This window comes from Leucopleurus acutus, assembly GCF_964270905.1.
Source record: "Leucopleurus acutus genome assembly, chromosome: 4".
In the NCBI taxonomy this organism is placed as follows: domain Eukaryota; kingdom Metazoa; phylum Chordata; class Mammalia; order Artiodactyla; family Delphinidae; genus Leucopleurus; species Leucopleurus acutus.
In genome coordinates, this window is record NC_139146.1 from 61,336,195 (window position 1) to 61,363,652 (window position 27,458).

Consider the following 27,458-nt stretch of genomic DNA (forward strand, 5'->3'; position numbering starts at 1 on the left):
GGAAGAATTTGCTGATAGTATAAGTGCTGTAGGATTTGTGTAAACTACCCAAATGATGAAATTTTTCAGTCCTTGGAATTCCTAAAACATTGTTAAATCTTCTGGATAAAGGGCAATATTTAAAGTCCAAGTCCAGGATAGGATTCCAAATATAATTAATATTTGTGAAAACACTAAATGTGATTGCCCATTATCCGTTTACCTTTTGTGGGGAATAATTTAAATTTTAAAATACATTTATTTCTCTCTTTTCTATCATGTAGTTCAAATTTGAGAAACTCCTAGTATCTACTTCTACTTGATCTCATGAAAGGACCATCCATTTGGGGTTAATGAAGTAATTCTCAATTGTGGGAGATTACAGGGACAGCATATAGTTGTTGTTTTTTCCCATAGCCAGAGAATATGTACAGCATGTACTTCCAGAGCAATGCACTATTAATGTCCTTTAATGTCATTGTCTTAATGTCCTTAAATCCACACAGGTGACCTGTGCTGAAGTGAAAGTTTATAAGTTGGGTATCTTTTCTGTTGTGTCTTGTTTAAAGAAAGAGTCCTTGACAGTAACAAAGAAAGGCCTTACTCTTAAGCCAAGCATGGATTCTCAAATATCCTTAAATCACCCTCCAGGAGTTTTCAGCTCACCAGTACTTGTACAATTAAAGGTAAATATTAAAAACTGGTGAGTTTCTTCTCCTAGATTTTGTGGGTCATCAAACATCATCCGAAAAGGATTGAGAAGATACAAATATTTAATATAACAGTAAATGAATTCTTATACTTTTAATAACCTAACTTACAGTGTCATCATTGATATAGTGATGATTTGGAGCATATTAAATCTCATTCCAAAATAAATCCCTGCCTTATTTTAAAGCTTTTTCTTGCTAATTTTTTGTGTTGTTTTATTTATGATATTTGTTGACAAAAACAAATGTTGAGTATCTATGATAGAATTAATGACAGACATTGGGACTTTCGTATGATTCAAGCTTTCCACCTGAGAGGATGGTTAAAAGAAAGGTTAATCAATTAAAATACTTATGATTGTAAATATTTGGTTATATTTAATTATTAAACAGTACTTTTCTGGGATGATAATTTAATACATACAAACATTATTTACAAGGTGTACAATGACATATCAATGTACATTTTAGAAGACATATTTCCTCAATATTTCCTTCTAGCCTAACTCTCCCTCATGCTCTCCTAGTTTCTCCCAGTTGTTACCATAAGTGGTAAGCAAAGAAGAAAAGTTAGGAAGAAATCATATTATGTACAATTTATTCAAGAATATTTTCCATAAACTTTGAAATTTTGGAATCATGTTAGCTATTTTTATCAGCCATTCTTATGTGAGAGGAAACAAATAAATATAGTCTTGTTTTTCTAGTTTCTGAAGATCACTTGATCTAACAATAGTTCTAATTAGAAATTATATAAAATGTCTATTTTGTTTTCTAGGTCATTTTTTTGCCTACAGTTAAGAGTGTTTCTCAGTTATTTATAACATAGAGCAAGGAACCTAGATTTCAGAAAGACTTTGCAAAAAGAAGACCAAATCCTGTGATCTTTTATAAATTAATATAGTGTAGATTCCAGCTAACAATGTAGAGAAAAATGTATAAAACTATGTTCTATTAAATTTTCAGGAAATTGACTTAGAAATGTGCTGATACTTTGTATCTTCTGCTATTAAAATATAGGAATATATATCTATTTTTTCTTTGTATAGGTCCAACCAATTGACCCATCTCTGGTGGCATATTTAAAAACTCAGCAAGATACTTCCTACTCAGTACTATCCACAAGCCCTCTGATTCATGTTCAGCACCCATCAACACATCTTTTCCAGAAGCCAATCACTGTACTCCTACCTTGCTCTACACACCCTGATAAAAAAATCTTGGGTCTGAGATAGATCATAAAAGAACAGCTAGTGCCACAACAAACAGAATCATACCTTTATACCTCAACTGGTGTGTTAGACCCTAATGTCTCTAGTTGACTTGATGGTAAACAAAGAAACTTAAATGATTAAAAGTATAATCAGATGTATTTAAATATCAGTATTGAAATATGATGAAATATTTTTAATATGGAAATAAAATGTTGTGTATCCAGAAGGGTAATGATTTTAGCTGTAACAGGTTCACAAGTATGCTATGTGAAAAGATTGACACAAAAGAGATAAAATCAATCCTTATTTTCAAAAAATTTATGATATGGTTAATTACAAAGATGTGATATGATGATTTTAATTTCTATGTTTAAGAGCATTCCGTTGATGTGGGAAAAGATTAACCTGATCTTTTAAAAAAATAAATTAAATTTGAGTCTCTCTCTCTCTCTCTCTCTCTCTCTCTCTCTCTCTCTCTCTATATATATATATATATATTTTTTTTTTTTTTTTTTTTTTGTGGTACACAGGCCTCTCACTGTTGTGGCCTCTCCCGTTGTGGAGCACAGGCTCCGGACGCTCAGGCTCAGGGGCCATGGCTCATGGGCCCAGCCGCTCCACGGCATGTGGGATTTTCCCAGACCGGGGCATGAACCCGTGTCCCCTGCATTGGCAGGCAGTAAATTTGAGTCTATATTTGCCATATAGGCAGTTTCCTTTCTCTCCTAATTTTTATAATTCAAAAAAATCCCCACAAATAAGACTAATATACATATTGAGTTACCAGCCAGAAATGAAATCAGAAATGAGATGTTAACAACAAATAGGATACACTGAATAATAGTAACCCTGATCTTATTTTCTGCCCTTTCATTTAATACTTACTTTTTTTTCCTAATAAGAAATGTAGAAGGGGACCTTTCTATTCTTTGCTACTGAAGGGAATTTTTTTTTCTTTTTAAAAACATCAGAGGGAGAAACAAGTTCAGAAAGAAATAAAAATTATTATTAATTGAGAAGTTACTATTTGCCAGGTTCCTTATGTACATTATCTCATCCAATCTCCGCACCACTCTACCTTCATTTTATCAGTGAGAAGTCTGAAACTCAATGAGATTAAGAACTTGTACAGCTATCCCCAGGTTCCACATCTGAGGATTCAACCTACTGTGGGTTGATAATATTTTTTAAAAATTCTAGCAAGTTCCTGACAGCAAAACTTGAATTTGCCATGCACTGGCAACTATTTACATACCATTTACATTGTATTAAGTATTGTAAGTAATCTTGAGATGATTAAAGTATATGGGAAGATGTGTGTAGGTTATATGCAAAGACTACGCCATTTTACATAAGAGACTTGAGCATCCACAGATTTTGGTACCTCTGGGGGTCCTAGAATCAATCTCTTGCATCTGGATACCAGGGAAGGACTGTACGTGAGAAGTGTGCAAGCTTGGTCTGGACTCAACATATCTCTATTCCTAATCATGACTCTATGTAGCCATCATCTATTTCGTTTGAGGCTGCAAGACTAGAAATAGAGAAGTGGATTATTTGCTCTTTACCACTGTTTCTAATTTAGGAAGCTGACAATAGTAGAACATTGGGTTGTGGCTAGAAGATGAAGTTAAACTTTCCCTAGTATTAGGTAAGTGAGAGAGAACATAGAAATATAGACATGATCCATTTGTACCTGCTTTTGCTACTTGGGATATATATATATCTCCCAATTGGCACTGAGTTAATCCATGTTCCTGTATATCATGGTAAGGTAAGATTTAAAACCGGAAATATCCTGGAGCTTCCTATTTAAATGTATTAGTCTAACAGATTAAGACATTCTCTTTCAAAAGCCCCTAAAATATATAGAAATACGTACTTCATATACATATACATTTTATATGTATATATACATATATATATTAAAGATGAGAGCTTTACTCTAAAAATTTTTTCTGACTGGTCACCTATTGCTAGAATCTAGTATTTCTACTGTCTACAGAGTAGATTGCAAAGGATTAATAAAAATAATTTGTGCCTGATGTGTACTTTACATCATAAAACAAAGCAGTTCTATGTCACAGAAAGATAATAGAAAACCAATTTGCCTGTCCCTGATTGTTGACCCCATAGTCTATATATACCAATGAGAATAAAAATGTATCCCTGTAATACACAGATATCATTTGTGGAAGTGACTAGATCAGTGTTCCTTTGCCTCCCCTTTGCTGTATTTCCATATCCCTCAGAAACAACAGGGCAGAATGTGGAAAGAAATTAGAGGCAGCGTATTGCATTGTCAAAAATGAAATTGCCAAAAGTATAGGGATAATGATAGAGGCAATAAGATCTCTAAAAGATATGCATGCTGAGCGTGGCACATTTTCATACACTTAGTCGACTCAAAGCATTGTAAATCCAATCAGCACAGATAGGAGAAGGTTACACCTTCATCCAGAGAAATTATACTCAGTAAAAATGACTAGACACTGAAAATTGGTTTAGAAATTATGCACATGGATCTGCCCTCTAGATCTAAGAAAGAGATTCAAACAGCAACCAAATTGAAAGTGGGCAGAAAAATATTTTCAAGGATAAGAAAAAACCCAAGTCCTCCATGATGTCTTAAGGAAAAAAAAAATCAATACCAATCAGTACCAAGACTTCAAAAGAAGAACAAAAATAACAAAAAACAAACTATAGAAATAAGGAAAGAGAATGTCATCCTGACATTTCACAGTAATTTGAATAATGAGAATTACAGTTACCTGGAGGATTTTACAGAAATCTATTTTGCAAGTTTAAGTAGTATTCAATAAGCAAAATTTCTAAGAAACAGAAAGCCATCAGGATAGACCAGGAAAAGAATGAAGAACAACAGGATGAGATACAAAGATAAAAAGCTCAGATGAAAAGTCACCAAGGTATGATAAGGACTCATCTGAAGTGATGTAACCTAATAATTATAAGTACCATTGAAAGAGACCAAAACAATCATACAAGAAGCAACAATCAAAGGCATGAAAATGTGATTTTCTGATGTTGATTAAAACCTTGAGTTAGAAAGTGTTGATTTCAAAATTTAGGAAAAAAACCCCTATACTTAGATAAAACATGGCAAATTGAAATGTACATTTAAATAAAATGTAATTCTATAAGCATCCATTCAGCACAAACAGATTAAGAAGGAATAAAATCAGTCTAGACCTAGGCTTATTCTTTGCAGCATGAAATATCAAGGAAAAATGGACTAAAGCCTTCAAAGATTTGAAGGGAAGATGTTGTGGAATTAGGGTTTTCACCTAACAAACAAGTTTTTTTGTTTTTTAATACAAGGGCTCACAAAATGTACTACTCACTTGTTCTTAACAAAATAAATAAATAGATAAAATTAATGAGCTAAGGATAAAATAAAATTTAAGAAATCAAGAATAGGAGAGTAATTCTTATTTTCAAATATCTGGTATTGAATATAAATAATATAAAAGCAAAAGAAAAAGTAAAAATTCATACGGCAAAGTGGCAACAGAAAGTAAACAAGAAAACAGCATGGTGACATCAAAGAGAAAATATCATATAAATAAAATCATCAGTTATATTAAATAAATATAAATGCGTTAAACAATTTATTCTGTTGTCCACCTTAATGTTAAATATTTTTTAATACTTTATATGCTGTATTTGCAGAGGTTTCCTTAGATTTATTATATATTTTACCAATTTTACTGTCAATTGTTTAAGCTATTCATTTTATTAATTAAAATTCTCATTTCTAAAAGGCTATTGCTATATTTTAAAGGTCTTAAGAAAACTTTTCCCAAGGTACTCTGTTTTTACATTATGCTTCCTATTTCTTCTTTTATTCCTTTAATCATTGTAAACACTTTTTTTTTAAGTTTCATTCAGATTATTCTATCATCTATGAGCATGATGTTAACTGTTATCTATTACCATGGTTAATCTAGTAGACTATCATACTAATTCCATTCTATGACTCTTAGCCTTAGAAATTCATTTCTGAGTATTGATTATAATTTTTGATCAGATCAGCTTTTCTTCTCCCCTTCCCTTCCACCCAGAGCAGCTTCTGTGTGCTTCTTTGTTGCTTTCTTGAGCTAGTGTTCAAAGGGATTTTGGTTGTTTTTGTTGTTTCTCATTTCACAGCCAGTGCTGCCCTTTGGGGATTCCAGTTTTTTGACTGAGTTAGTTCCAGCTGACAGCTGGAGGCTGTATCTAGTGTGCCTGAGTACATGTTAGACTCTAGACTGCACACATCTGGTGTGTGTGCATGGTTGGTGGTGGGGAGCAGGCTGATGAGGGTGGGAGGATTCATAGATTCAGTCCCTCATGTTCCCAAGACAGGAAAGAGGATTCTAGCTTTTTGAGATTTTTTTTTCCCAAATCTAGGAGATTTTCTTTCCAGCTTTTGAGTTCCTCCAACTTGTGTGTGTGTGTGTGTGTGTGTGTGTGTGAGACATTTCATCCAGCATTCTAAGATTGCCATTTGTCACCAATTCAACTAGCAAGTGTCAATTTCTTTTTTCTTCTCCATTTCTTTGCCTTAGTACATGATCTCTTCGCTTTTTCTACCATGTTTAGCTGAAGAACTCTCATTTATTCTATAAGCTGAAGCTCAGCTCTTTCCTTGTCTGTCAAGACAGTCTCTGATCTCCAGGAGGGATTGAACACTCCTCTCTTTGTGTCAGCCCTATTCTTTTGTACATCCTAAATCACACCATAGTGTTATTAAATTCCCTTTTCCATTTATCATCCCTCAGCATAATTATAACATAGTCGGTGCTATGTTGAATTAGGTGAATTAAATAAATTAATGAGTAAATTTGTGGAAAAGTAAATTGTGTCATTAATTTTCTATACTTTCTGACAATACTAAATTGATAAGTTATAACATGCTCTGTTGCTATTAGAGCTAGACATGGGTGGTGCATTTTCCCCATCCAGTGTAGCATAAAACAATTAAATGAGAACCTGTATGAACTATTTATTTAACATTCTTTCATCAAAGAGTGAAAGCCAGTTGAACATTTTCTGTGGAAATAGAAACACAATGAAGCAATCCATACCTCAGAAGATAAAAAAGATAAAAACGATTTGAGGTCAAAACATAGTTTGAATATAAAGAATAAAAGGTCTTTGTTGCAGTTCATTCTTTCATGTGTAAATGATTTCTGGGGAAAAGATGAGAGTTATTTACTTATCAGCCAGAAAAGATTTCTTGACAGTAATGAAAGGAGAAATTAATTTCTTAAATGGAAACTTATTCCATATTATGCAAGAAATATTTTAGAGAGTTAGATGGGAAATTTTTTGCATGAAAAATGCCATTTCTATATAATGCTATTGGTTTTAAGATCATCTTATTAAAATGTAATAAGTGAGTCATACACAAGAATATTTGTACAATATATGCATCATATCACAAAAAATAATAAAATGGAGAAACTGGTAAAGCTACCACATAACTTAAGAAATTAGATATTATCAGTACAATTACATCTCCTTACTTATCTCTCCCCATCCCATCCCTTACCTCGCTACCCTAATTGCTCTTCATCTTCACCAAAGTTAACCACTACTAGGAAATTATGAATCATTCCTTTGCTTTTACTTGTTAGTTTTATCTCTCTCTCTCTCTGTCTATATATATATATATATATATTTTTTTTTTTTTGTGGTACGCGGGCCTCTCACTGTTGTGGCCTCTCCCGTTGCGGAGCACAGGCTCCGGACGCACAGGCTCAGCGGACATGGCTCACGGGCCCAGCCGCTCTGCGGCATGTGGGATCTTCCCAGACCGGGGCACGAACCCGTGTCCCCTGCATCGGCAGGCAGACTCTCAACCACTGCGCCACCAGGGAAGCCCCAATATATTTTTATTCATCACTATACAATACCTTGTTTGGTTTTGTTTGTGCTTACCATTTGTAAAAGTGGTACCCTACTGTGTATAGTCTTATAGTCTTGCTTTTCCATTTATAAAAAAGTTCATTTTCACTTCTATATAATATTCTATTGAATAACTTTGTATTTTATTTACCAGTGTTCTTACTGATGGACATTTGGGTAATTTCAACTTTTTTGCTAAAACGAATAGTACTATTATGATTATTCTTCACTCAAAGTGTATTTGTGTAAGCATTTCTTTAGAGTATCTACCTAGAAGTCATGTTCAGTCATAGGGTATGCACATGTACAATTTTACAAGTTTTACGAACTGGTAGAACTACATTTCATGCTCCCACTATTGCTTTTTATCTTTTCTAGCCTTGCATATTGTCAGATTTTGTAATTTGGAAAAATTAATAGATGTAAAATGGATCTCATGTGGTTTTAATCTGCAATGCTCTGATTACAATGAAGGTGACATCTTTCATAATGGCTTTTGTTAGACATTGTGTTTTCTTATATGTGAGGTATCTTAATTTCTTTGCTCATTTTTGAACTTTTTACATTGATTTGTAGGATTGTTTATGGTCTCAGTGTTAATCCTTTGCCAGTTTGTGGCCTGTATTTTTATATTTATGTGACAGATTTATCATGTTTTTCTTTTATGATCAGTGCTTTTTGCCCAGTCCTAAAATACTTATATCTCCTAAATTATAAAAATGGTCCTTTTTTTAATCTTATAATTTTAAAGGTTTGAATTTCAAGGAAGTCTTTGATCCATCTGATATTGAATTTTATATACAGTGTGAGGTAGGAATTCTTTTTTTCCATGTGGATAACATTTTACCAGCATGATTTATTGAATGATTCTTTCTTTCCCTAACAATCTGCAAAGCCTCTGTCACATAACAAGTTTTCTTCTTCTGAGCTGTCCCATTGGTCAGTCTTTTTACATAGTTCTGAGCCAATCTAACACCGTCATAGTTATTAAGGCTTTATAATTAAAAAGTCGATATCTGATAGGTAAGCCATATCATATTCTTTTTATTCAGGAGAATTTTTGTTTCTGTTTATCTTGAAACTTTCCCATTCATATAAAATAGAATCAGTTTGTTAAGGTCCGCAAGAACGAACTCTGTTAGGATTTTGCTAGTAATTTCCTCTGACGTATGGGTCAATTTGGAGAAAAATGACATCTTTAGCATATTAAGCCTTTAAATCTGTTACCTATAATATATGCTTCAATTTGTGTAGTTTTATAATGTCTTTCAGTGAAGTGTTATCAAAGTCCCACATATGTACTACACACACTTTGCTAGGCTTATTCCTAGATACCTTATAGTTTTAACTGCTATTATAAATGGTATGCAAAATTTTTGTTTTCTCATAAAAAAATATATATATATATGAATACACTAGATTTTTCTGCAGTGGTATTGAAGCCAGCCGCCCTTCTAAACCTTCTCATTATTTCTAATATTTGTTTTCGAGAATTCCTTCAAGTTTTCTATGTAAACTCTTGCATCAACTTTAAGCAATGAAAGTTTTGTTTTTCCTTCCAGTCAGCATGTTTATGTATTTAATCCATTTTGAGTTAATTTTTGCATGTGGTGTGAGATAAGTCCAATTTCATTCTGCATATGAATATCCAGTTTTCCCCAAACCATTTATTGAATAGGGTAGCCTTTCCCCATTGTGTGTTCTTGGTATTCTTGTAGAAGATCAGTTGGCTATAGATGTGTGGATTTATTTCTAGACTTTCTACTCTGTTCCATTGGTTTTTATGTTTGTTTTTATGCCAGTACCATACTGTTGTTACTGTAGCTTTGTGATATATTTTGAAATCAGGACATGTGATGCCCCCAGCTTTGTTCTTACTCAAGATTGCTTACTCAGGGTCTTTTTTGGTTCTATATGAATTTTAGAAAAATTTTTTCTATTTCTATAAAGAGTACCATTGGGATTTTGATAGGGATTGTATTGAATCTATAGATCACCTTGGGTAGTATGGAATATTAATTCTTCCAATCCATGAGCATTTGTTTGTATATTGTTTTTCTTGAAATAGAATTTTGCTGTGTGTTTCAGTTATCTATTTCTTCATATCAAACTATTCCAAACAACAGCCATTTTACTAGTTCTCCTGATTCTGTGGGTTGTTTGGGGTCTCAGCTGGACTGTTCTTTGGTTTATCTTGCCTAGGGTCTGTTATGCATTGCAGTAAGATGGTGCTGCGTCTGGAAAGTCCAAGATGGGTTTATTCACATGTCTGGAGCCCTGGCAGTGGTAGCTGCAAGCCTGGACTCCGCTGGTATGCTGAAATGGCTGGGCCTCGTTCTCTCTCCAGGTAGTCTCAAGGTCTCTTTCTTTCCACCTGACTTCTCCTTATGGCCTCTTTCTGTCATGGGCTCTTTCCAGAAGAATAGCTGGACTAATGACATGGAGGATCAGGGCTTTCAAAAGTACAAAAGCAGACATTGCCAGGCTTTCTTAATTTTTAAGCCCGGAGTTATCAGATCACCATTTCTGAAATATTCTATTGATTGAAGCCAGTCTCGGAACTGTCTCTAGTCCATTGTGGGAGAGTGCTACACAGTGACGTGAATATTGAGAGGTATGGTTAGTATCTCTGGAGACCAGCTACTGATCTGGCTTAAGATCCTTGATTTATATTTTTTCCTCATTTCTTTGGGGATATTATGTCACTGTTCATGGACTTAATTATCGATGCCGTGAAGATCTCAGTGAATTTTATTTTCATAACTTTTTGGGTGATCTGCTTTATCTTGCTGGCTGCTTTTAATATCTTTTCTTTGTACTTGGATTTCTGAATTTTTCTATGATGTATCTAGATGTAAATTTTAAACACTTTTTCTGAATACAATACATTATGCTTTCTGAATAAGTGGATTTACATTTTTTTAGATTTAAAAAATAAATTTTATTGCTTTTAGACCTTCTTGTAACTACTTATTCATTTGGGGTTTTGAAGGACTTTATTTACTTATTTAAATGAAAGATTTTTAAAAATTCTATGGTGCTTTACAATTTTTAAAAGTTTCACACACATGATTTCATATAATCCCATAATTACCCTTTCTTCCCCTACCTCTACTTTGTCCCTCCCCTTTTCCCTCTCCCCACTGGTTTCTTCTCTATATCTGTTAGTCTGCTTCTTTTTTGTTTTATTCACTAGTTTGTTGTATTGTTTAGATTCCACATATAAATGCTATCATACAGCATTTTCACATTTCTGAAAAATTCTTATATGTTTTCTAATCAAATATTGCCTCACCTCCATTTTATGTACTCCATACTTTTGGATTTCCAATGAGATGTATATTAGGCCATATCTTTCTAAATTCCATATTTCTTTTCTTCTCTTTTACATTTTCCAACTTCCTGTCTCTGTACGCTATATTCTGTGTAATTTTTTCACATTTCAGTTCAATTGCCACAAATATTGTATACTTTAAAATATACTTTTAATCTATCATCGACTTTTTGTTTCCAGCAATTATATTTTTTATATCTTAAGGTTCTATTTAGCTCATATTCAGATTTCCCTCATCATTCTCGATAGTCTCTTGCTGACTGCTTATTTTTATGATACTGTCCTTTATCTTATTAAACTTTTCATATATAGTTGTTTTCTCATACTGTAACTACTAATTCTGATACCTGCAGTTTTTGAGGGTGTTGCCTGTTATTTCTGCTGGCTGTCATTCATGGTATTTATCTCTTTATATGTTTGGGGACTTTTGTTTGTGATTATGTATATATGAGATTTCTGCAGTTGTAAATGGAGCTGCTTTCCTCCAGATGGCATATATTTCTGTCTATGCTGAGAACCAGGTGCTACTTACCTGGGACTACTTCAACCTCTTTGAGAGTCTTGGTCAAGTTCTCAAGTTCACCTTTTATGGTGAAGATCTCAAGGATCACAGCTCCTTGTTTTGCTCACTTGATTATCACTTAAAACTTTAGTCTCCTGTATCTAAGTTATTGGAAAGGAATTTGTCCTCATAGTAATCCCATAATTCCTGGCTGTTTGCCCCCTGATTTGACCCTGGCTTCACAGATGTTTTGGAGGGGAATTTGGGACATTCCTTTAAGATTCCTTCTACTTATTGCAAGCCAAAAAAAAACACACATTAGAAAGCATATTTACCAGGATTTAGTTGTTTAGCCTTAGGGAGATAGAGAATTTAGATTACTTAGTGTCAATTTGTTATTTATAATCTTGTGTCTTGTATATTTAATTTATAATAGTTAAAAGACTCCACGTAAAAAAATCATTTTATTTATTTACTTTTTAGTTTTACTGAGGTATAATTAACAAAGAAAATTGTAAAATATTTAAAGCATACATCATGGAGATTTTATATATGGATACACTGTGAAGATTCCTCCCATCTAGCTAATTTACACATTCATCACCTCACATATCAACCTTTTAAAAAAATTTTTGGTGAGAACATTTAAATTCTACTCTCTTCTCTTAGCAAATTTCAACTATATAACAGTGTTATCAACTATAATCACCATGTTTTACATTAAGAAATGGTAATTTTATAAAAAGTAAAACCACACATGCCATATTTTTCTTTGTACTGATCAGTCAGTACAATGTTGTTGACACAGGTTAATCTCACTTAATAGAATGAAATTATTTCAGCAAAATTTTGAGGTAAGTGCTTACTGAGCAAATATGATTTTTCACATTTATTAAATTTGGAGGTAGTATACTAGAAATATTTTTACTTTATTATATACTTTTATACTTAAGAACGTATAATGTTACCTGTGGATTGGAAAGCCAAGTGAGGAAGAATTTAATTTAATTTCCAAATCAAAAAGAAACTATTACTCAGAATAGCCAACAGAATATTGAAGGAGAAGACCAACATTGGAGGACTACCTGACTTTAAGACTTACTATAAAGCTATGGTAATCAAGACAGTGTGGTATTGATGACAAAAGAATAGACACATAGATCAATGGAACAGAATAAATAGTCCATAAATAGATCCACATAATATAGTCAACTGATCTTTGACAAAGGAGAAAAGGCAATACAATGGAGCAAAGACAGTGGAACAAGTGAACATCCACATGCAAAAAAAAAAAAAAAAGAATCTATACACAAATCTTATACCCTTCACAAAAGTTAACTCAAAGTAGAATGTAGACATAAATGTAAAACAGAAAACTATAAAACTCCTAGAAGATAACATAGGTGAAAATCTAAATGATCTTGGTTATGGCAATGACTTTTTAGATACAACATCAAAGGTGTAGTCCATGAAATAAATGATTGATATGCTGGACTTCATAAAATTAGAAACTTCTGCTCCGGGGAAGACAATGTCAAGAGAATGAGAAGGTGAGTCACAAACTGGGAGAAAATATTTGCAAAAGACACATCTGATAAAGGACTCTTATCCAAACTTTACAAAGAACTCCTAAGACTTGACAATAAAAAAACAAAGACCTGATTCAAATAGGCCAAAAACCTTAACAGATACCTCACCAAAGAAGATGTACAGTTGGCAGATAAACATTTGAAAAGATGATCCACATCATACGTCATCAGTGAGATGGATTAGTGGTTTAGACTATTTTTAGTGCAGTTTTAGGTTCACAGCAAAATTGAGAGGAAGGTACAGAGATCCTATTTACAAAGCAGAAATAGACACAGATGTAGAGCACAAATGTATGGATACCAAGGGGGAAGGGGGTGTGGGATGAAATGGGAGATTTGGATTGACATGTATACACTACTGATACCATGTATAAAATAGATAACTAATGAGAGCCTACTCTATAGCACAGGGAACTCTACTGAGTGCTCTGTGGTGACTTAAATGGGAAGGAAATCCAAAAAAGAGGGGATATATGTATATGTACAGCTGATTCACTTTGCTGTACAGTAGAAAATAACATAACATTATAAAGCAACTATACTCCAATAAAAATTTTAATAATATATAGTCTAAAAAACAAGAAAAGAAACTACCCTTGAAAAGTTCCCTGTAATGTCTATTTCTACTTGCAGAGACAAAATATTGAGGTACCTTGGAACAACCTTTTTTATCTCAGGGAAAAATCTTAATTGTGTGGCACTATGGCCTGTACCTGGGAATGATGCATCAGGACACTCTTAGACTTGACAAAGGCAGCCTGGGGAAGACACTTGATGGTTTGTCTGCACTACTATTTTATTTCTGGGTAATTATACCAGAAATTCTGGAAATTATATTTTCTATCCTAGTGGATCTAAAGGAGCTTCCATGTTCTTCAATGTTCCTGTTCATTATATTTGAATATTTGACCCCAAATGGGCCAATCATAATTCCCTTAATGCCTGGAATTTTGGACATTGAAAGAGCCTTGAACTCAAGAAATAGCAAAGTCAGTTATTCTTGAATAAACAAGTTGATTTAATAAAGGTTGATTATGTTTTATGAAACTATTAGTATATCAAACTGTCATCTTTTGTGGAGTATAATCAAGGGCTATTCACTGCCTGGCAATACTAGTTGTCAAAGTTTGCTAATAGTATGTATTAAAAAAAAAGTGTTTAGTTGCAGTGCTATTAAGAACAGCTGGGATAAATAAGGATGCCACTAAATTATTTAATTTCAATATAAGTTGTATCTATTATCATATTAAAGTCTAAATTTTAGGTGATAGATGTGCTAACTCACCTAACTGTGGTAATAATTTTCAATATATACAAGGATCAAATCATCACATTGTACATATTAAACTTGCACAAAGTTACATGTCAATTATATCTCAACTGGAAAAAAAAATAGTTTAAATTTGACCTTAATATCATTAAGGACTTTTTTGATTTTAAGTGACAGAAAAACAAACCCAAAGTGCTTAAGAAAAAAGGAATTCTTTGGTCCACATAAATTACAAATCTGGGGATATTTTTTTTTTTAATATTTCTCTTGGACCAGGAAAAACCCAGTCTATCTTCTCTTTCTGCTTCCTCTGTGTCACTTCCATCCTCCAACATGCTTATTCCTCATGCTGGTAATATTGCTATGTCTTCAAAACTCCAAGTTCAGCAGAAAAGAGGAAACTTCTTTTCCCCATGAGTATACATAAAAGCCCTGGCTCTTATTCTTACTCCAAATCTGTCACAAACCCATCACTGAACAGATCACTAAAACCAAAAGGAAGACGTGCTGTACAAGGCAGGCTAGCCTAGTTTATGGCATGGTAACACAAACCTGATTCATCAAAGACAGGCTTGGTCGTCTCACTCCTAGACTTAAGCTGAAGGGCAGCCACTGTTTGGTTGCTGTCATGGTGGCAGAAGAAAGACCTTTGGATAGACCCACACTCGTAATTAAATGCTTAGCCTGGAAATGACAGAATGACATTGTTCACTATTCATTAACCAGAACAAGTCACATGGCCCCACTCAACCATAGGGGACAAGGAAGTGAAACTCTATCATGAGCTCAGAATGGTAGGGGGAAATTGGGTATTTTGAAAACAACACTGATGAATGCCAAATGTACTAATTGGCTCAGGTCATATACCCACCTAGACCTGGGAGTAGGGTCAGCTCCACTGCAGCTGAAAACATGTAGGTTTTCACAGAAAACAGACTATTATTAGGAAAAAAGTAGGAGTTATTATCAGAAAAAAATATATATTACATATAATTAAGTCAATTTCTAGTAAATGACCAAAGTTCTGGATTCAGTATGAGTATATCTTCCTGTGTTAATAGATTATTACCTTCCAAGTGTTAAAAATTTTACCATATTTGTATAAGCCAAAAACGGTTATATTTTCCCCTATCCTCTTGATTTTAATCTGGTTGATCAACAGAGTCTAAAGTTTTCAAAGCAGACATTTTAAATCTAGTTCAGTTCCTAATTTATGATTTATAGGACAGCTAAACCTGTGAAACTAAAGTGGTTTTAAACCCATAACTAATTCTATTCACAAATAAAGATGTGGGATTCACACTTACATCTTCATACTTTAGTACCTACCTAGAACGGTTCTGTCCCCCTTGTGGGTTTTAGCAGCATTAGACCAGGTTTTGTTTTCCTTTTTCTAGCAAGATGTTCAGTATCAAGTATTTTTCTTTCTGTAGCTTTTAAGTGAATACCCATTTAAGATACCCATTTAAGTGAATTTAAGAAGAGCTTATTGTAAGGCTACAATAGGTACTCTCTGCTTTCTCCATCTCTAAAATTACCCTAATTCTTTCACCTTGTTTTTTTTCCTTTTCTCTCTTAGCATCTGCTCTGTTTTTCCTTTCTTAATAATCTCTCTGCTTATTCATATTCATAGCCCAGGGCACTACAGCCAAAGGACAATAAGTTACAATCTCTGGGCCTTTTTCTTAGTCAAATTTCAAAGAAAGAAATCAAATTGGCTGGGTATTGGAAGTTGACCTAGTGTTAGAGAAATCAGCTCTGGTTGGGAGAAGGTATCACATAGTATATACAGCTGTCTCTTTTAAGGCTTTGGAGTGGGGCAAGTTAGCAAGGAGAATTGTACAAGAAAGCTAATTGGCCATGTCTGCTGTAGGAATTAGGGTGAGAATATCAATACCATTTATCCTTACTACAATTTTAAGTGCTTTACAAATTTTAACTCATTTAATCCCATGAGGTGGATAGTATTATTACAGTCATATTACAGATAAGAAGACTGAAATATAGGGAGGTCAAATAACTTGTTCATGGTCATACAGTTAATAAGAGGCAGAGCCACTCAGAATTTGGAAGTAGGCAGTATTGCTCCAGAGTCTATGGTTGCTATACCACAAGACTTGGCTATCCTAAAGCATCAGTTTACATCAGTGAATTTATTGACTTGGGATATTCCCTTAACTCTTTTGCCAGTAGTAAAATGTTTCTCATTCTCCAAAGCTCATCTTCAATACTAGCATTTTCACTTTGCAAGCTTTCCTGAACACCTTCCTTCTGCTGTTAAACCACCCTGTACATTCTCTTCATTACCACACAGATCACCTTGTCCTGTGATTGTTTAATATTGTAATACTGTGAGCTTCTGTCGAGCAAGGGCAATATATACCTTATCTTTATGTTCCTGGTGCACAGCATAATTACTGGCACATAACATATACTTAATGAATTGTTATTGGATTATTCACTTAATGAAAGAATGAATGCATTAAATATGATTTATGCTACACAGATTTTACCAGTTTCTCTTCTGTTTCTGGATTATAGGACAAAAAGCACTTCCATAAGAAAACCTGGGAACAATGCTTGTGAATCTTTGAAATTATTGGGATTCAGAAGCCAAGACAGTGGTTGGTTTGTGCTTGATGGTTTCGTGGTAAGAACCGTGCAAAGTGGCTTGATATCATTTGAATTGTGTGAACATTTAGAGAGGTAATACAACAGTAAACAAAAAATATTGATGATATTATATCCTGATGGTTCGTAATTGATGTTTACAGAAGTAGAATCATAGGATTAGACCTTTTATTCCTCAAATAGAAATATGAATAGTCCTTTAGGGGGTGCTTAAAATGCAAACTAGACCTGACATGAATATACTATCAGTAATTTCATTCACGATAGTTTAATAGGTGCTGTTGGAAACCACTCTTAACTTAAATTTATTTTTACAGCTTTCTTCTAACTCCAAAATAGTTTTAAAATAGCACCTTCATTTCTGAAATTTCATGGAGATAGTAATTAACCATTCATATTATGCTTATCTCCTATGTATATATAAACTGAATTTGTTATTCCAGTGTCCTCATTTTGCTTTCTCATTTCCATGTTTTCTAGACAGCTCATTATGAGAAGAGTTAGACATGTTAAGGTTCCTGAGAAGTAGACACTCATAAAGAGAGGGCAGTCACATGTCCAAAGATAGCCTTTATCTCATAAAGGAAGAACTTACATCTATAATTGTCTTGGGTCAGTTCCCTAGAAAAAGAGTCTACGATGAGAATGCAAGTGATTCTTTGAGAGAGGGCTCTCAGGAGACTCCTGTAGAGTGATGAAAGAAAGCAGGGAGGATAAGGGAAGAAATGGGAGAAATTATGGCTTGAGCTGAAGTTTTACCTCAGCCTGATACCTCAGGGGAGCTCTGAAGTGTGAGTTCCAAGGAGGCTGGCTTTACACTCTTGCATCAGTTAGTCTTTGTCTGTGGATGTGATGCTGTTCTGGGGGAGGGGGCTCTTATAGAGCAATTTTCTTGAGAACGGTTGGGCTACAGGTGGGCCAGACCAGGAAGAGGGATTTGAATTAGTTTGCTAGGCTGCCATCATAAAGTATCACGAACTCAGTGGCTTAAACAACAGAAATGTATTGTCTTACATTTCTGGATGCTAGAAGTCCAAAATCAAGGTGTTGGCAAGGTTTATTCCTTCTGCGGACTCTGAGGGATCTGTCCCAGGCATCTTTCCTTGGCTTATAGATGGCTCATTTCATGTTCACATGGCATTCTCTCTGTATGCATATTTGTGTCCAAATTTGTTTTTTATGACACCAGTCATACTGGATTAGGGTGTACTCTAATGACCTCACACTGATTTGATTACCTCTGTAAAGACCATATCTTCAAATAAGGTTGCATTCCGAGGTACTGGGAATTTGGCCTCCAACACAGGATTTGGGTGGAGGGGACACAATTCAACTCATACAGGGTCCACCATAACAACTCTTATCACACAGTGACAGAGATGAATATTTCAATCTCCACTTAATAATGACATATATTTTGTGTCCTATTGATAGTAAACAGATTATCTGGATCATCTTTCTCTTTTTGAAGTAATACTCTTTGGTAATGTTAGTTAAAATATAATTTAAGATATGCTGCCATATTTAGAGCTAAGCTGAGGCTGGATGACTTCTTTGCTTATGGGCATCTGTTTTAGAACTTGATTTAAGCTGGTTTCCTGACTGCCAAGAGTTTCACTCAAGTCATTCATGAATTTAATCAATTAGTCATCAGAATGCTTGATTTTTAAAGGAGGTTTGGTTAATAATGGCTTTTTGGGGGTGTTATTAGTTATTCTTGATATTTTTGAAACTGGCTGTTTCCCTCAGGTTACTCCTTCTTTCTTCCGTGCAGGTTTATAGTGCTTCACCCGTCTTCCATTGTGGACAATAGCCATTTGGTTTCTTTTGTGAAGTCTTTGGAGGAAGCCATGTTCAGCATCACTGTTTGCATTGTACTTTATCACCAGAAAGACAACCCACATAGAATTGTCATTTTAGTGGTGCCTTCTAAAGATTTACATCAGGTGCTTAGGAGCTTGCACTTGGAAGTGTCTAGTGGTCCTCCAGAGCCATCTCGCCACTTCCAAGTGAAAGAAGGAGAACAACTCCTTTTAAGGTTTACTGGAAACATATTTGCTTCAAGTAAGTATCAAGAAATCTTTTTGCATATTCTATGGGCTATCAGCCACAAGCTTCAGAAGGAGTCCACTAAACATGTTTTACTAAGGAAATCTTCAAAGAACTGAGGGGAAGCTTTGGAAAAGTAGGAAGAGAAAAAGGACTTATTTACTTCTTTCTTTCCAGTCTGCTTCTTCTCTTTTTAGAGCATGCACATTCCTTAATGGGAAGACCCTAAGTGACACTTTTAGAAATAATCTCCATAATTTGTATAGCTGCGTTCAAGCTAGGATCATCTCTTTCCTACACCAGTGTCGTTGCCTCGTAAATATTCCTCTGTTTTCACTATTAGCCATGTGAAATGGAATGTATCAATATTTCCATAGAGTAATAACAGTGATCTTTTAAAAATGAGTCATACTTTATTACTTCCCTGATTAAAACTTTGTAATTACCTCCTATTCCACTTTAAATAATGCCCAAACTCTATGTTGTCCTACAAAGAATCTAACGTGAGGTCAGTGGACTCCCAAGAGACGTGTGGATAGACTATATTCCAGCATAACTGTACTATTTATAATTCCAGTTATTGTATTTTATATATTTAAAAGACTATGCCGGGAAGGAATCAATAAGCTTCACCAAAGTCCAAAAGGGACCATGGCACAAAAGTGGTTAAGAACCTCAGACCCAGATGACATACCCCTGCTTACCTCTTATCTTTATATTTATCTAGTGATCTTTTATTTCCATTATAAATCTTACCACAACTTGAAATTACTTTACTTATTTATTTGTTTATATACTTTTCATTCTTATATTTACGTTCTTCACTGGAATGTAAATTCCATTAGGGCAGTGACTGTGTCTTTCTTGCTGTGTACCCTTGAGCCTAGAATAGTGCCTGATATATCAAGGGCTTTCAATAAATATGTAGTGAATCAATGAATATATGATGATGCTGCGGAAGACAAACAGGGTGAGTGACTATGAGAGGTGGCAAGAGATGTGGCAGAAGTGAGGGAATGGGTGAGACAGAAGAGATAAAAGGAGGGAAAGAGAAAAGGAAGAAAAAGAAGAACAGAGAGAAAACAGCTGTGTGAGAGAAGAGAGAAAAAGAGCTTTGGGGGGGTTGCCCTCACAGCCATTTCTTTTTTATTGATTCAACCCCTTTTCCTTTCTAACTCCTTTCCTTGAGGCAGAATAATATCAAACAGCATGCATGTAAAGATGAGGTGTGGGGGAAATTCAGGAATGGGTTCTGTGGGAATTTCTGGCCCTGGAGTCCTGTGATAGACTTGACTTGAAGTAAGAGTCTCTGTTTACTTATAAATTAATATAGATCTCATTGATTTTTAAATGGTGCCTATTTTCTCTCTAATTCTGGAAATTACTCTAAGCTCCTCTGGCTCTTTGCTCTCTGTGGCTTCAAAAACGATGTGGCTTAAAGCTGAGGCTGCCCTGTTTTTGGTATCTCAGAAATAAGTGAAATTCAAAATGTCCCAATTTGAAGTATGTCTTCCACTTTCGCATGCAGAGTCTCAGCCATCTGAGCCAGCTGATGGGACCTATGGAGTGAGTGACAGAATGTCACAAAAAGGGGAAGGGGGAGGAGAGGAAGGAAGGGTGGAAGATATCCCTTCCTACTTGGCTTCCGGAATAGAAACTATGCTAGGATAATCCCTCTAAGAAGAGAGAGTCAAAACCTGGAAGTGTCCCACCCAAACTAGTGATGCAAATGACTTCCTGTAGTACTTGGGACAGCAGCTGTGTTTACCTCCTGCTCCAAACAGGAGAGAGTTACTGTGCTTCTCATAGGCAACGGTTGAGTGTACTATTGCCTATAATGGGGAATAGGGAGTATATGCTAAAATAAGAGTGCCTGGAGACAGGCAGCATGTGTGCGGTCCCTCCATATAGGAATGAAGAACTCCTCTTCACTCAAAGAAAATGAGTCAGTCAGGATGCCAGGATCCTTTCTCCTTTGCCTTTTCTAGAGACTTATGGCCAGATCTGGAGCTTCACTGGATTTCCTCCATCTAAGAGGAGCAAGACCCTCAGTAAAGAATTGATACCTGATCCTTCCATCAGGGCCTGTGGTAGCCTCTGTGAATCTCAGATACAAACTGCCAGAGGTTGTCTGCCTGGAGGTCCTCCCCTCAATGCATCCCCACCATCTTCTCTAGTCATCTCCTACTGTATTTTCTTATGTCACTTATAATGATCACGTTTGGAGAAGCTTTTCCTATCTTTCCTGATTACCTCTGTTCTTATTTTACTTATTCAGATCCTTATGTAATTCTCTTAGCGGACATGGTCATAGATATAATCTTCTATTTATTTTTTAATTGTTTGATCAATGTCAGTGTCTCTGACTACAGTGCCATGAAAGGAGGGCCTGTTTTATTGGTGGGCCTGCTTTATTTTAGGGAGGTGCCTAAAAGCTAGAAGAAGTATTTGTTTGAAGAATGAAGACAAAAGCTTTGGAACAACCTTAACATTATAGTATTATGTGATTAAAAGTATTTAAAACTTTAATTAATAAATTTAGATGACTGCCCTCTGAGAAATATCAAAATCTCTATATTCCTTATATAGAATACAGATGGTTCTTTTGACTGAGGACCTTGGGACATAGAGATAATTTCTACTTCTAAGAGAAAATAAGATAGGTGTTCGTTTGGTTTTTATATTGGCCTTTGGCATTCTTCTGGACACAGCTAGAATCTTCTTTCTCTCTCTAGGTTAGAGCTGTTGATTCAGCACTTAAGCTTTCTATTGCATCACATCTAAGCCCCCAGTGCTCAGAAAATTCATAAAGTGCTAGGAAAAGGGCAGACAGAATTTTATATAATGACACCTTAGCACTACTCATAACATCGAGTAATGCCCCAAAGAGGTCTGTGTGTGTCCAAGTTGCCCCAAATGCCCTTTGGCCCAGAGAAATAGTTTTCCCAGACACACGTGTTAGAATGTTAGAATGACCTTCCTTTTACTCATTTAACAAAGATTCCCTGTCCTTATGTACATTATATTTTACTGGAGAGACACAGAGAAGAAGCAAATAAATAATAAAATGTACAGCTTAATGAGGTGGAAAATTCCTTACAGAAAAATAAAGGAAAGGGAATAGAAAGTCTCAGAGAGTGGCAGATTTGCAATTTTAAATAGACTCGTCAGAGAAAGTGCCATTTCAGCAGAGACTTGAAGATGAGAGAGCAAGCCATAATCCTATCCCAGGAGAATTTGTCCCAGGCAGGGCAAGGAGGCTGGGATGGCTGGATGAGAGGGAGGGAGAGGAGAGTTGGAGGAGATGAGGTAGGTACTGGTCATGCCTTGAAGGCCATTTCAAGGACTTTGCCTTTTATTCTAAATGAAGTGGGAAGCCAAGAAGGGTTTTCAACAGGGCCATCACATGATCTGGGTCAGATTATATCTGTGTTGAGATTAGATGGTATAAGGCAAGTGTAGCAGCAGGGAGACAGGTTAATGAGCCATTGCAATGAATCAAGCAAGGGTTGATGGAGGCTTAGAGGCAAAGGTATTAGAAAGTGTTTCTGGTATTTTCGCCATAAGCATCTTTGCCATAGACATCTTTGCCTCAAGTATTTTTACTGAATAACTAATTAGCCATAAGGCAATTTTGCCATAAAAGGTATAATGGCAAAAAATAAAAGAGGGACATTTAAAAGCACATAATGAAACATGAAAAATGAATAACAAAATTATAAAGACTTTACTGCGACACAAAATATTTAAATACAGTTAAAATGTGTGTAGATTCATGACAATGCTGCACAGATAACTGATTTTATTTTGTGGGTTGTACCTAAGCACTTGTCTTCCAAGTCTTTTGTTCATAGTATTTTATACATTTTTTAACTTGTTTATTCATCTTTCTGTTTGGCATCGCACTTTTTCTTATTCACTAAAACTTCATCCTTCACTGAGAGAGGTATCAGTTTCCATATACTAGGATGCATATTTGTAACTGAGCTTTGTGTTGCATTGCAAAACCTTCTACGCTGTTTGTCCTTTGCATATTGTCACATGTCTCTTGACAGATGTTCCAAAGTTCTATGGAAAATGTGGGTTCAACTCTGGGCCTGCCAGGCTCTCAGTCTCAGCCTCTTTCTCTACCAGTGTAGTGTGTTTCGAAATAAGAAACCAATTCGTGGGGTAAAACATCGTCATCTGTCATGATTTTTTTGTTGTATATGTCAAACCAAACTGTTAACCAGTTATTTTATCTTTTACAGCAAAATTGCCTTATGGCCAGATAGTTATATGGCAAAAATGTGGTGGAAAAAAGCCTTGTGGCAAAGATGTCTACAGCAAAGATGCTTATGGTGAAAGTACCTAGAACTGGTGGAGATGTGTTAGGACACAGAAATATCCTGAGCCAGTGGTTCTCATGAGAGTATTCTGGTTCTCTGTGTTGGTAGCATGTCACTTCTTCATGTGACTTTTCTAAGCAAAAGCATATAGGTCTATGTTTGTACTTCCTATGTCTTCAATGAAAAATATTCCAATATGCATTATTGAGAAGAAAATACATTGCTATAAAAAATATCTAGTAACTCACAAAATATAAATAAATTATTTAGTTCTTTAAATGACAAATATTTATTGTATAGCTCCTACCCTACTATCCCTGCTAGGAACTATGTACATAACACACTGACGAGAAAGAGGTTTTCAAAATGTCAACTAATGATTGCTTTCGTAATTTTGGTATTTAATGAGTGACTTTTGGTTTTACTTCTCTAAATATGCCAGAGTGGGAGAAAAAAATAAAATAATGCAATTTCTTTGTGCTATTTGTTCTTTTTTTGGTTCTGTTTTTTTCTGTGACAAAGGGTCTTCAAAATATAGTGTTACATCTTAGCAACAATGAAACTCCAACTTAAGTCTACATAATACTTTCTTTGATAACACTAGGATCATGCATTTATTACTAGTAAATCCTCAATAATTTCATCCTTATTTCATATATAAATGTGGTTCTTAGAGATTTACATTGCAAATCTTTATTTTTTTAAATTAACTGGCAATTCGAGGTAAATAAGTTTTAGAAATAGGTAGAACCAATGTGACTACGCCTCATCCTCCAATCTTTATATACTTATATACATTATCCTTTATGAGTAATTGTATACCTGGCAGGGAGTATCATTCAAGGGGTGGAAGGAGAAATTTACTAAATTATATTCTGTTGGGACAAAAGTAGCAACATTTTTCTTGGTAGTACTCTAGTGGCATGGAAGTAGAAGTTTGCTAAGTATTCCCACAGAGATCTAGAAACTCTAATTTACTATTTACTAGATGATATTTCAGTGACTCCAAATAATTTACCTTTTTTTTCTTTTTCCCTTTCTTTCTTACCAGAATGAAACTTTTAAAGCAAACCCTGGCTAGTCATGCCTGTCCTAGGATGTCCTAGGAATCTGTTTTGTTCAAGGAGCCAGGTTGCCTCTAAAATGTAGACTTAAGCAAAGGGACATACTCCGATACCTTCCATAACCTGGAGTTATTCTAATTCTAGATTTAATTGTGCTTTAGAAATTCACCAAAATGACCTCTAGCAGTCAAAACAAGGAGAAAAGTATTAGTGTCATTTACATCTCTCACAGAATGCAAGAGGGAAAGCTTCCCATAAGAGAAAGAGAGAGAAAGAGAAAGCTCTGGGCAGTCAACTTTCAGGCCTCTGAGAGCAGCAGAAAGTTGCAACTTAGATATAAAAGCTTCATATTGACAGTATTTTAAAAAATTTAAGTGGGTTGGTTTTTGTCATACAAATTCAAAACAATGTAAGAATCCGTCTTCGTTCTTCTCATTTGCTGTCATTGCTATTATTTACTGAGCCTTTATTATGTGCCAGGCCCTGTGCCAATCATTCTATCCATACTCCCTCATTTAATTCCCAGAACAATCCTAGGACATTAGTTTTATTTCTCGTTTTAAAGGAAGTTAAGGCTCCAAGAAGTTCAGAGATGTGCAAGAACTGGATAAATATCACGGCGTAGGTAAATATTAGAGGCTGAACATGGATCTAGATCTTTACGTCAGAAACATATTATAACTGCTACGTTACAGCTTACTTTTAAATTTTGCTAAGGGTAATGCACACTTGCCTTACGAATACCGCAGTGTCTGTTTTACTGTTGCAATGAGAAGGTGAAATATCCTGACTGTCATGGTAAAACCCCCAAGAGTGAAATGTTATGTTCACTAAAGCTCCATTATTTTCAGTGGACAGTTGAGAAGACTTTTACATATGCTTGTTTGGGGAGAATTCACCAGGTTTTAATAGAAATTTCAGTAACTATTAAATCTAGAAACTATTCCATTTGGAAGTTCTAGAACAGCACTGTATTTCTGCATGGTGAAAATGTTTTATATGTGTACTCTCCCATATGGTAGCTACTAGACAGACGTGGCTATTGAACATTCGAAATGTGGCTAGAGCACCTAAGGGATTGAATTTTTGATCTTAATTAGTTTTAACTTTAATTTTAAAAGCCACATTCTGCTAGTGGCTACCGTATAGGAGAGCACAGTTCTAGAATGTCTGTTGTGAGGTCGTGATAGTGTGCAATGTGATATGAATAGTTAAGTGAAAGGAAAAATATCATTCTTAAAAAGTGAAAATAATTTTCTAAGTAGAGAAAGGGATGAGTATTTCCAATGGTTTCTTGTTGTAGCAAAATGGAATAGAAAAAGAAAATCAGATCAATGATGACTCCCAGAAATGCATAAAAAAAGAAAAAGAAAATCAAAGATTATTAGACCTAGAAGCAGCCAGAGAGCACCTGGTCCAAGTATAGATGAGAATCATTTTGGTAATTTATACAGTCTCAGCCTAGTGCTGGTTTATTAGGTTATGTTTTGACAAGAGGTATTGACACAAAAAAGACAAATTTTTTAAAATGAATGATTATTTGGATTTTTAAAAAATAAGTAAAAAAAGTGGTATATATTAATAGTAACAAATGCATTTTACTTCTATTTAGGCAATGGGAAGGATTATAGAAAAGACTACAAGCTTATTTTTCATTTACAAAGGAAACCTAGACTGGAACTCCAAATCAAAGAGGTGGATGAATTTGGAAACTATAGCTGCCCTCATTATAAGGGTACCATTGTAGTTTATAAAGTACCTAAAGAAAAGATAGTCCACAACTTGGATCAATCTCTTATACTTAACGAAAACAATTATCAGTTGCCAATTTGCAAATTACCATTGAAATTGCCAAAGGTGAGTCATTTTACTTCCCTAATTACTGTATTTTGTTAATTCTCTATAATTCTCTACCAAATTCAATACTGCATAAATATGGATACTTATGGTTGAAAAGAAAGATAGGAATAATGTTGATAAAGAAGGATAAGCTACAAGAGTGATAGAATGCATGTCAGGATTTCTACTTTCTTCCATATCAACTTTGTAATAGGAACAATTCAAATTGGTCTGGTCCTGACAGTATATTGTTAATGACTATTGAAAAAATGTCATTCATTTTCTGTAACTGATTCTGAGTAACTAAAAAAAATCATTTATAAAAACATAGAATACCTTTCAGAACACAACAATTTTTGAAAAATCATGTGGTGACAAGGAAAATGACATAAAAATATTTTCAGTGAGACTTACCAAATCCTGCACGTTTGTTTTAAGAGTTAATTACTCTTTCATTTCTGATTTTGTTTATTTGAGTTCTTTTTTTTTTCTTTTTGGTTAGTCTAGTTAAAGTTTTGTTAATTTTGTTTATCTTTTCAAAGAACCAACTGTTAGTTTCATTGATCATTTATACTGTCTTTTCAGACTGTATTTCATTTATTTCCATTCTAATCTTTATTATTTCCTTCCTCGATTAAATTTGGACTTTTTGTTCTTCTTTTTCTAGTTCTTTCAGGTGTAAAGTTAGCTTATTTGCATTTTTTCTTGTTTCTTGAAGTAAGCCTGTATCGTCATGAACTTTCCTCTTAGAACTGCTTTAGCATAGATATTGGTATGTCCTGTTTCTGTTTTCATTTGTCTATGTAGTTTTTGATTTTGTCTTCAAATTCCTAATGACTCATTGGTTATTCAGTAGCATGTTGATTAATCTCCACATTTTTGTGAATTTCTCAGTTTCTTCTTTTAGTTGATTACTAGTTTCATGTCACTGTTGTTTGGAGAAGATGCTTGACAGGATTACAATCTCCTTGAGTTTATGGAGACTTATTTTGTGACCTAACATGTGACCTATTTGGAGAATGGTCCACATGCACTTGAG

At 34.6% G+C, this 27,458-nt stretch overlaps 1 protein-coding gene across 1 annotated transcript in view; it reads left to right on the forward strand.

The window, feature by feature from the left end:
* The window catches only part of DTHD1 (death domain containing 1), a gene marked incomplete at both ends in the record, with an annotated part of 70,438 nt that overhangs the window by 8,989 nt on the left and 33,991 nt on the right, over window positions 1-27,458 (forward strand). Inside the window, 6 exon segments of the mRNA XM_082838135.1 lie at window positions 486-665; window positions 1,739-1,901; window positions 1,904-1,982; window positions 17,050-17,214; window positions 18,914-19,203; window positions 26,193-26,437. Of these exon segments, the coding sequence (XP_082694261.1) occupies window positions 486-665; window positions 1,739-1,901; window positions 1,904-1,982; window positions 17,050-17,214; window positions 18,914-19,203; window positions 26,193-26,437 (1,122 nt within the window).